This window comes from Liolophura sinensis, chromosome 11 (genome assembly GCF_032854445.1).
Source record: "Liolophura sinensis isolate JHLJ2023 chromosome 11, CUHK_Ljap_v2, whole genome shotgun sequence".
Classification (NCBI taxonomy): domain Eukaryota; kingdom Metazoa; phylum Mollusca; class Polyplacophora; order Chitonida; family Chitonidae; genus Liolophura; species Liolophura sinensis.
In genome coordinates this window covers 18,709,057-18,721,273 of record NC_088305.1, presented here as the reverse complement: position 1 = coordinate 18,721,273, position 12,217 = coordinate 18,709,057, and the positions used below count along the sequence as shown (strand labels likewise).

The 12,217-nt window shown below is 40.1% G+C and overlaps 1 protein-coding gene across 1 annotated transcript in view; it reads right to left on the bottom strand.

Moving 5' to 3' along the window:
* Window positions 1–7,166, bottom strand: part of LOC135478140 (DNA mismatch repair protein Mlh1-like) — a 66,500-nt gene extending 59,334 nt beyond the window's left edge. Inside the window, exons 1-3 of the mRNA XM_064758412.1 lie at window positions 7,148–7,166; window positions 5,701–5,875; window positions 3,321–3,464 (exon numbers count right to left, since the gene is read on the bottom strand). Of these exons, the coding sequence (XP_064614482.1) occupies window positions 3,321–3,442 (122 nt within the window). The 5' untranslated portion in view covers window positions 3,443–3,464; window positions 5,701–5,875; window positions 7,148–7,166. The remainder of the gene's footprint in view (window positions 1–3,320; window positions 3,465–5,700; window positions 5,876–7,147) is intronic.
* Between the last annotated feature and the right edge of the window lie 5,051 nt (window positions 7,167–12,217).

Below are 12,217 nucleotides of genomic sequence, written 5' to 3'. Positions count from 1 at the left end.
CACAATCAAAACAGTGGTTATAAATGTCTAGTTTAATACCTAATTCTGATAAAATATCAGAAATTTTAACAAACAGTTCACTAGTGACAGCAAACTTTTGTTTTCACCTGTTAGGGATAAATTTAACACCAGTCCAGAACATGTGGAAGCATTGTTTACCACAAACATTCTTTCTTTGCAGGAAATTTCAACCACATAATAAATCCTAAGAGCCTTCTTGCTGGCCCAAATGAACAGGATCAACTTGCCTTATTATAACACAATAACGGAAGGTAGGCTTGGAGATTTTGGAATTTTGAACGACATACATGGGCCTATGTGGCCAACTGGTTTAGGGTGCTACCACAGCACATTGGCTCAGGAGACTCTCACCAATGCAACTGGTGTGAGTTCAAATACAGCTCTTGACGGCTTTTTCTCCACTCAGAAATCTGCCAGAAACCTCCCCTTTTCCCTGCAGCTCTGCCATGTTTCCTTACACAATACTGCTGGCCCCCATCACACATGAAATATTGTTGAGAGCTGCGTAAAACACCAATCAAATACATAAATAAAAAAAAAGACCTCCCAATGCACTTAAAACCCCTCAGCCTTGAGCACAAGTGCAATATAATAGATTCAACTTAGGCAGCAGGTTAAAATTCGGAACACCTGATCGCAGGATTAAGATCGCTGGCGAGTTCTAAAGTCTCTCTGGTCAAGATCGCAGTGGCACCAGAGGATCGTGTAAAAGTTCCTGCATTCCTGCATGTAGGATCATTCCTGTGATCCTGCATGTAGGATCATTCCTGTGATCCTGCATGTAGGATCAATTCTGTGATGCTGTGAAAATATTCATTGAAAACCTGCACTGTGACGTGACAGTGGCCTTACTTAACGAGAAATAAGTTCAAAAAAAAAAAAAAAAACAAGGGTGAAAATAGTAAAATAGCTTGCCAGTGAAGAACTTATCGTAAAAGTTAACAAACTGTTTTTCTGTATAATAATCACCATTTAACAGCTCTACAGAATGTAGACGGTTATTTTCACAGCTTAAACCTGGAGCTTTAATAAGTTCGCGACCGGCACACAGTATGAAAAGGCCTGTCAATGATCAGCTTTTTACATGCTGACAGAAAGCACAGCATTCAGTCATCTGTGTGTTAAATAAGCTTCAAAGCAGAGAGGGCTGTATAATACAGAAATGAGTGTGTTCAGGTGATTTGCATGGCTAAAAATGATAGGAAACCACATAAAGACATATATAAACACGTTTTTATTTAATCATATAGAGCAGGTAGTAGTGAAACCCTGGGCGAACAAGAGTTGTTATAAGAAAGCCCGGCGGGACAGCTAAATTTAAACAGCAGGGAGAGAAAATTAGTCTTTAAATATATACTAACTTGGATGATACTGTAAAGTACATTTTATTCGCTGGAATTTATTTTTGCAGATTTTCTCCAAACTAATTTTCGCGTATTTAAGGAATACTAAAAAACAAATCTTAAAATATTCCAAGATATAATATGGCCAAAATTATTCAAGCACGTCAAACAGGTATCATCATGGGTCGTTTCCTCCTTTGTTTCCTGCGGTGTCGCTAATCCTCGTGATCTGGATTAGAGATTAAAACAATGGGGGATGGATTATTGCTACACAAGAAGATAATTTTTCACACCTACCGTGAGAATTTATGTACATGAGCTCGCAACCACGGTTATATTTCCCTAATTTAGAGACCTATCCAGGCCTATCCAGATTTTTATTTAGAGGCCTGTATCTGGCTATAATTATTTCTGCAATACTACCGTCTTGATGAACTTCAATATAGTCTGAACTTCAACACACTGCGAGTCACTTAGAAGGAATTTAAAACGAATTATATTTATTTAAGCCTAGGTATCAAAACAAACATGTACCAGTCGTCAATCTCCATAATACTGTTCAACATAAACATTAAAACTGAAGTCAAAGAATGTAAGCCAAGCTAATCGTGAAAAGTTATATCATTATCTAATCAACTCCACAAAACTTAGTTATAGGGCCTATTACATATTGAAACAACAAAAATATTTTTCAGCCAAGAAGATCGTGACATACACTTTAATTTTCAGTAACATCTGTTTTTTGTTCTAATACTTTTGCAATGTACGTTTATTCAAGTTGTACTGAACATTTACTGTCAAATGTCGGCAAATTTTTTTTTCTTTTCCTTGATTCCTTTTTTTTTAAATCACAGAATTAGCAGACAAGTCTCTTTTGAATGAATAAACACTGAGAAAAAGACTGAATCAATCCTAAAAGTTTCACGGCAAATTAAATATCAAGACATCAAAGGCTTGTCGTATCGGCATGACAACCAGCTGTGTGACCGTGTGTGAGCAGTGATCCTGATGTAGCGGTGCTTCTTCTCTCCGTGTGACTGGAGGACCACATGACGGTGTGACTGGAGGACCACATGACGGTGTGACTGGAGGAACACATGATGGTGTGACTGGAGGAACACATGACGGTGTGACTGGAGGAACACATGACGGTGTGACTGGAGGAACACATGACGGTGTGACTGGAGGAACACATGACGGTGTGACTGGAGGACCACATGACGGTGTGACTGGAGGAACACATGACGGTGTGACTGGAGGAACACATGACGGTGTGACTGGAGGAACACATGACGGTGTGACTGGAGGAACACATGACGGTGTGACTGGAGGAACACATGACGGTGTGACTGGAGGACCACTAATGTGTTCCTCCAGTCAATCACAGGATCACCAACGTGTGATTTCGAGAACTCCAGTCACTCCATGGCCTGCATTCCAAATTTAAACCTACTCTCTTAATGTTGGTTTGTAATGTCTTCGATCTTCTTCTAGTGGTATTTAGAAAGTTGTGAAACATGAAGCAGGAGAACACCTTTTTTTTTGGATAAAAACTATTTTGTTTATTTCAGACTGCCGTTGCAGCCTCTTATATAAAATTAAACTTAACTCATCCCTATGACATTGAAGAAAAAGGTCAAGGTCGCTGAAAATCAATAGGGTTCTTCCTCAAAACAAAGTGTAAGTGTTGTGTAAGTTTGGTGACCTTGGGGTAAACTTTTCTGGAGATAGCATGTTTACAAGCTTTTTATAAAATTTAACTTAAATGACCCCTATGGACAAACAGGAAGACAGATGGACAGATCCACGCTGCCCGTTACAACAATACCCCTTGCCCATTATTGGCTGAGGAATGGTAAATCAACGATATCCACTAAACAACCCATTGAGGAACCAAGAAGCTCAATGGTTTAATAGTGATCAATACTCGACAGACAAAACTATATAGAGCAGTACCTGTTTTCTATCATCTCCTTCAAAGCATTTGCAGGACGCTGGATTACCTCCCCTGCTGCAATCCTATTAACCACAACCTCATCAAGTTTTCGTATCACACCCGGGACAGTTTTATCAGCCATACTGACTTACATCAGAGCTTACCTGAAACATCCCAATGACAGAAAATCAAATGGATATGAATATGAAGGATTTGATAATTATTAATTGACACATCATGGCATCACAATTTTTTTTTTAATATTCCATGAACATTACATACAACGACTGGATTTACACTGGCAAGAATGAACAAAAACATCATAAATTCTCATTAATGAATGCAAAATTGACATTCTATTCTAATCACCTAACAGCAGATTTTAATTTATTTATTTATTTATTCATCCCAATGATCAAAGAGATATCAATACCAATGAGTGGGTCATTATTAATGGGACGCACCACGACATCTCAAAATGATTATGACATAAGAAAAGTAAATACGTGTTGGGATTTCATGGACGTGTCAGAGTCGAGATTGGATTAACACACACAACAATGATAAAGACATCTTGAATATTCTTCAGTCAATGCACAAATTGAATGTGCTATTCTTTTAACCAAACAGAGCAGTTTAATTTACTTATTAATTTGATTGGAGTTTTATGCCATACTCAAGAATATTTCACTTATATGACAGCGGCCAGCATTATGGTGGGAGGAATCCGCAGGACTGGGAAACTCACACCCTTTTACTATTTGGTGGTAGACCTTCCCATGTATGATTTGAGAGCAAACCACCATGAGCAGTCACATTTGTGAGGGGTTCCTGGGTCATTCTGTTTTCTGAAATCCTCAGTGAATTTTAAAGTCAACTTGGTAAAGGTTAGGTCCAACAGTACACTTCAGCTCCATGATTGAAAGTTACATGTAAGTCTGGTAAATATCAGAAGCTGTTACAACAGTCATTTCCAAGACGACAACCAGTATTATGGTGGGAGGAAACCAGGCAGAGGCCAGAGGAAACCCACAACCATCCGCAGGTTGCTGTAAGACCTTCCCACATACAGGCGTAGAGGGAGCCAGCATGAGTTGGACTTAAACTTACAGCGACTGCATTTGTGAGAGGCTCCTGGGTCATTACACTGCACTAGTGCACTAACCAACTGAGCCACACAGACCTCTTATTCATCAAGTAACTGAAATTCAGTCAATTGACAAAGAACACACTTGGAGGCATAGCACCTGTGAAGAATTATGTTTTCAACAAAATGAAGCTACAGTATTTAGTTCACTGGGCCTAGACGAAAGGGCTTTGGGCTAATCCTTTTGCCTCAAACTTGCTAAAATGGCTAAATTATTCACGTAATTTTGCATCATTTGTCGACATGCCTGATAGCACAACTTCAGGGAAAAAACATGTGAACATGTAAGGACCAGTTTTCAGAGGGATCGGCTTGAAATATGCTCTTCTTGAATCTGACTGCCTTGATATATGTCCCTGCAGTAGTTTCATGTAAGCATCTGTTACCAACCCTTTCAATTCCAGTCTCTATACATGACATCATGTTTCTGTCTTGAATGTCATTTTAGGCTTTAGGCAGGCCCAGCTTCTTGCCCTTAAAAGAGCTTGTTTTTTGGAAGAATAAATATCCTGTCTGGAGATGCCATGAATTACATTTCAAAATAGAACAGGTTCAGCATGGCCCAAGATTTGACAATGACATGGAAGCTAGTGAATCCGAGATCTGTCCTATGGTATACCGACAATCTTTGTGGCAATGGCTTTCAGACAGGTCATCAATGTCCCAGCCATTGGCCAATTACTGTAATACACATGCATGTGTGCTTGGGGTTTTATGTAGTAAGTACTAAATAAAATTTTTCTGTCATATCACAATGAGGACAATTAAGTGTGTGAACACAAGGCATCTCTTTGTGACAGGATGAGCCCATGCTGTCAAAGAGCTGACCCAATGATGCAGCATCACGTTTAAGACAACAGACATGACACCCCAACCTGTCACATTAAACTAACACCAAGACAAGCGGTCCTGTTTCCTCTCAAGGCAGCAAACAAGTACCACTTTTATTGTCTTTGGTATGACCCCAATCAGGTTTAACTCTGCGCTTCTCCATTTAAAGTCCATCGCTCTAATCATTAAGCCACCAAAGCAGTCAAGTCTATAAATATATCTAGGTAAGCCAATAAGCCAAATCTGCATCACAGTAGTCTCAGAAGTTCATGCAGGCTTTGTTGGGCAAGATAAGGTGGGGCCTCTCGCCAACTATGGCTAAAAGACATGGTTTTACAGTAGCAGCTAACAGTGCGGTTGAGCAAACAGACCTAACTAAGATGTATTCAGTCTAGAAAATACCGTTTCCAAGAACCCCTCACCCCTTCTCGTCCAACATGTGTAAACTTGTGAGACTCCTGAAACGTCGACTCGGGCTGTGATGTATCTTGGTTATCTTCTCTCTTAACTTGCTTGGTTTAGCCCTGGACAACTATCACTTCACTTTCTTCTATTTGGACTGGCGCTTGCAAATTCATGGGTCATTGCCATTCACCCCTAAGGAACCATCATAAAGTTTCAGAAATCAGTCAATTACAAACTTCCCTGGCCTGTCCAGCTACACCTTAACAATGCTTAGGGTCCTTGACCAAAAGACTGTTAAAATCCTGTAGTGTCCGTCATTCTAAAGGTAAATATCCCTCCATATTTCAGCAAGCTCAACTTGTCCACTGATTCCAAGTTCCCAAAATGGCGGTCTTCTGTCTGTTGTTATCCTGGTTCCAGGGCCTCACGATTGCAAATGGTGGGCACTTGTCTTCCAGAAACCTGGATGGCCTATGTGATGGGCAGCCAACTTGCTAAAGTTCAAGCAAGTGAAGAATTTGAACTTGCTGAAATATGGATGGACGTTTACCTTTGGGATGATCGACAGCTCAGGATTTGTCTGTCTGGAGGCCTATGACCCTGAACGTTGTGAAGGAGTAACTGGGCAGGCTGGGGAGGTAAGTAATCAACTGATTTCCAAAATTTTATCATCCATGGGAGTGGGCTAGAATATGCAAGTGCCAGTCCAATTGTAGAAAAGCGAAGTGACATTCATCCAGAGCTACAATAACATGTGGCTTGGCCCACAAACATTGTTTTCAATTCAAATCTACTCCGAATGCAAACTATTAGATTACAAGGTAGAATGCTAAAGATTTTCCAAAAGACAACATTAACTGTTTTTAGAGAAATGAGCTCGCCTATCACTCCAGTGTGCATTCTGTAAGACGGGTCGGAAGTTGGATGTGACCGCCCTTCTGGGCCTAAAACACAATGGCCGCCCAATGTTAAACCATTGGGAAAAAAGGTAACTTTTTGCCATTTCCATGGCAACCAGTAATGCGTAGTTGTACAAAAAACATCACAAAAGCTTTGCAGAAATACACAGACTATCTGGAAAGCTGAAAATTAAACCAATCCAAACGGATACAAGATCGCTGATAGTGATTCAAAACTAGGCATTTTCTTTGGCCATAACGTTGGAAGGACCGTTTTCTTCACCCACGCCGTCTGTTACTAGGATGATCACGTGGGCTCTAGCCTCCAATTCGTCTTACAGAACATGTATGTAATGTCAAACTTGACAAAGTCAAATTCAAGTTACACATTGCAGTGTCCGAATTACTGCTGTATGCAAAAGTGACCATTCAGCGTTACAGCAGCCATACAGACATAATCCTGGTCGAATTCTATGCAGAGAGTAAATAGTTTTAAGAGAAATCATGAAAAGTTAATGACATTTCTTAGCTACACTTCTGTTAAAAATTCACACACATTGCCCACCTCACTTACTATCCCGCCATGTGTCAACTTCTGTACCTTCAAAGACATGAGACGTTCAGCAGGGGACATCACTCTAATAACTAAACTAACCAATGTTTATTTTAGCCCTAGAACAGTTGTTTAGCTTGGGCGTTCATGTATAATGAAGTATCTGTTTTTGAAATGTACATATTATCAGGTGGCCTAAAAATTAAAGAAACACTTGATCACAAAAATGCCATGGATTGAAAATGAAAGCTGACTGATACTTTGCACACGTTACTCAATGACATCATCCCATCATAGCCTGTATTGTAAGCCTCATAAAAGTGTTTCCGTTGTCCTTCTCTGCTGAGACAGGAACGTCAGATACTTTTGACCACTGAAAACTCGAAGTTGAAAATGGCGCGCGCTAATCTAACCAATGACAGAACGCCATAGGTTCGCGCTACCTGACCGTAAAAATATTTTGCATTAGGTGAAAATGGGGTTGAATGAGGAAGACATAGAGTCATTTGATGGAGGATAACAACCTGGACCAATTTGGGATAGATATTAAGAAGACAAAAAACAGAAAAACAAGCGTACGTATATTCTCAAGATGTTCTGAAGAGTTAATAGTTGTTCTTTCTACATGTCTGAGCATGCGATTGGTGTGTATTGTCACATTTTGTGCCATTTCGGTAATACAAAAGACGTTAGTCGTAACAGGTTAGTTACACGCGCCTGTATGACGACATAACAACGTTTTTAGTGGGCCTCGCAGTCGTATATCTGTGTATGGCAGATATTATCAGATTGCAGTGATAATCATACCTTGAACAAATTAGTACTTCTCCAACATATACTAATGCTGGCCGCCAAATAAAGTGACTGGTTTTCTCTCCGGTAGTACGTGGAAGGTCTTTCAACAACCCGTGGTTGGTCGTGGCTCTCATCTCTTACCCGCTCATGGCATTTGGCAATCACCACCTCTTTTCATTTCTTTGGCATTTTCTGGTGGAGTCTCGAATACTATCAGTTTAATTTACTCCCCTCACAGAAGAAACTAATTAACTCGCTGTCTTGTGGTCACATTGAGTGTTAGAAGTTCTATGGTATGCCTCGATGTTGACTGCCTTTTTTAAGTGTCACACGAATCACTTCTAGTAATGCCTGGGTATGAAAATGTATCTGAGTTTTAGCTTTGAAATCCTCCAGAAAACTATTATAGTTTCATTGTCATCTGCAAGGATCACTTTAGCTCAATTAAATTAAATGTTGAGATCTGTTTTCAACAATTTCTGGTATTTGCCTGCCTCAATGTTAAATCATTGATTTAAAAAACTTGGTAGGTCTATTTCGCATGACACTTTGGCTGTTAAATCCACTTCAAAACGGCGGCACATGCTTTTTGGTGTAGACTGAAAAGAGATGTAGTGGCGTAAACCCGGATATGCGAATGTTGCTTAATCAGTTCCAAGTTATTTATAGAACAATTTATTCTTTACTGACACATGTGCAAGAGTAAAGCCTGTATAGGCACATGTGAAACAATAAGTGCTTTGACATCCATGTTTAGAATTTGCCAGTAAGTATAGGGTGCAGAGTGAAGTTTTTTCAAACTTCAGATCACTTGCCTGGCTCAGTTGTCAACTTCCATTGCTCAGCGTTCTGAGTGTATTTTCTGGCAACATGAACAGTGACAGCTGCAATTTACATTCGCCTTTTGAAATAAAGATTCAGTTTTCACCCTTTTTCTTAGCTTGCCTGTATAATGTACAGACATAATTCTGCATGTGTCGGCGTCCAGTAATAGAGAAAGCAATCTTAAAATGTTAGTGGTGATGTCCCAGAAAGTACTGCAGGTATTGATCTCAGGGTTTGCACACATGTAGAGCACAATAGCATGAAGGAGATATCCAATTGTTGATTCAGTGTGTAGAAATTTAAGTGTTAGCCAGGATTTTGCAGACAGAATGAAAATGAAATATCAGGGAGTGCTTGTAGACCCACCCCACCCCACCCCCATCCCCCACCCCACCCCATGTATATGCCCCTCCCCCTGTACGCCCCCCCCCCCCCCCCATCCCTTCCGTACAAAGGACTGTTGTTTCATGTAGGCTCAGTCAGAAGTCTATTAACTCGTTAGGTTCAGTATATAGGTGGATAATTGGTTGCAGGTAAAATGCAAACATTACATTTTTAAACAATGAGTTTCATTGAACTTACCAATAAACATTTGTTTCACATGTATATGAATGCCAAGACAATTCCTCTTTCGTTAGAAGAATATGTTTTTTATTATCAAAGGAACCCTCAAAGAAGCACAAAAAATCCTCCATCCAGGTTACATGGCCTGCTTTTCTATTCCGAGTGTAAGAGGAAGTGTGTATTTTGAGTGTATTTGACTAAAATTAACTAACTGTGACCCAATTTACATTGCCTGTAAAGCACTTCTACTTAAGGAAGAGGGGAGCGAAGATCATGTTGTGTTGCTTGAAGTTTAAAGAGCCATTTCAGCCAAGATTCTTCTGTTGATGAATTTTGTGAAGTCATGGTAGCGTCAAATGGGGTGATGTGAAGTCACACCAGAAATGTGTACAGAAATGACCAAACATTTTGTTTTTTGCACTGAATTGCACTACAGGGTCTTTGAATTGCCCAAGAAGCTTAACATATCTTTACGTGATGTACCATGTCACATACTAGCAATTTTAACCTGACGTGTGTGCACAGGGATGGCTCTTTAAGGGTTAAACATCAGCCATGTAATTGTATATGAACTTCCCTGTATGAATTTAGGAAATGCACCTGCCCTTTTCAAGCTCCACTGCCATGGCTTTCGTATTGTAACAAATTATCAGTAAAAGGATACATTTTCTATCCATCAATGATTCCTTGCCAATTTTGGGTGGGTGATTGTCATAGACAGCTCATCAAATCATGATCCCTGACAAAACAAGGGGAAAGTGGGGTGTCTCAGGTTGGGAAAAACCTAACTGTTGATGCGACCACCAAGGGGGGAACTCCTGGGGATTTTGTGATTACATAGGTTTAAAATAAAAAAAAATTTTGTTTTGAGCCTGTTACTACAAAATACAAGAGCTAAGTGAATGAGTGTCAATTTCTCACCATGATTTATTTGATTCACAGAGATATGCCCATGATTTACTGAACTAGTTTAATTCACAAATAGTAAATTCGTGGAGTAGATTCAGTAATTGATGTGAAACTGCTGCCTGCTCCCTATATAAACCGATACTTATATGTGCCAGCTTTATATAGTTATATTTTGCGTTGTATACTAGTTTTTTTGATAGCAAAGAATCCTTAAATCTTAAATACGACAACATCGCATTGCACATGCTTTGCAGACAAGGTTCTGTGCTTTACCTGTGTTATGTAGCTCAACACATGGATTTCATGAGGCAACCAGAGTTACCCGATTCTGCCAGACTGACCATGATGTTTGCTGAACACAGATGTTTAGGTGATTAGCGAAGTGTTGAAAGGATTCTTACGCTCAAATGGGGACAGTGATGGCGGACTGTCTTTGGACACTGTAGGTGAGGGGAGCAACACAGTTTTATTTATTTTATTGGTGTTTTACAACGTACTCAGGAGTATTTCCCTTATAAAACGGCGGCCTGCATTATGGTGGGAGAAAACTGGACAGAGCCCGGGGAAAAGGCACGACCATCCGCAGGTTGCTGGCAGACCTTACCACTTATGGCCGGAGAGGAAGCCAGCATGCAACACGGCTTTAGTCTAACTGTGTTGCCAAAATTACACGTAGGCCATGCTTTTGGCATCTTGGCCATGGAAATCACGGCTGCACGCCTCTCTGGCTTACACACCGTGTAAATGACTGAATTCCTGACTTGGTGTGTTATGCTTTAGAATCAGCGTTAAACAGAATGTTAGGGGTGGTGTCTCAAAAATTGCCGCATGTATTATTATTGAGCTCAGGGTTTGCTCACATGGAAACCACAATAGCACCCTGGGGATATTCCATCATTGATTAGGTGTGTGCATTGTAAATATCATAAATTATTGAATTCCTGACTTGTCTATTGTGTATTAGAATCGTTGTTAAACGATATGTTGGGGTTGGTGTCTTAAAAAATATTGTATGTATTGACCTGAGGTTTTACATGCATATAAAGCACAATGACGCAAGGAAAGTGGGAAGTGGGGGGGCTCCATCGCTGATACTCTATGATCACATTAAGTACCATAAATTCACGATTTCAGTTCGTTATGCATTGAGCTGAAGTTTTGCATTCATGTGTCTCATACAGGCGAGCTCTTTGGTAGCCCTGCTACCAATTCTAAGTTTTTTTCAGAACTAGAGTGAAAATATTGTGCCACTCTCTTTCAAGACTTAAATTTCAACCCTGAAATTGATGATAAATAATTCTGCTTTTTTTATCGTCTCCTGTATCCACCAGTGTTGACATCATTAGCAACATGGGTGTGCAAGACTCATGGGGTAAATAACAGTTTTGATAAAATAAAAAAAAAAAATGGAATAATGTGTGGTATTGTATGTTCTTATCCTCAGCGTCGATCTGCCGTGAACGGCCACTCCCTGTCGCGACCAAAAAATTGTCCATGTTAAACGGCCTGTAACATGCGGGCACCTGTCCAACGCGTCCAGCGGCCAATATATTTTGCCACCAAATTCTATATCAGCCTGTCCTGAGCGGCCAAGACTTTCAACAGTAATGATGACTGCTGCATTGGACATTCAAAAATTTCAAAGTGGCGACCACAGACTTCGGAAGTTTTTGTAGTGATTAAAAGTTACGAATTGCCACTTTGTGATGACAAGTGAAGTGTGGTCATTATTGGTGAATGGCAGCGAAGTCTTTTGCTCCTTAATGAGGCCCAGCTGGCTGTAGTCCAGACACTCTGGAAATCCACTGCTTTATGGCATTCATAGCTCAGACTTCAGCATGGAGGTAATCCACTGCTGCAGCTATGAATGCCATAAATAGTGGGCAAACTCGGATGTAATCTGACCTCTGTAGTTCCTGCCATGAATGGTTTCTTTGACAAATTATCTGGCTTGCTTGACCATTATCTTTGCAGGGGTATGGTGTTGTG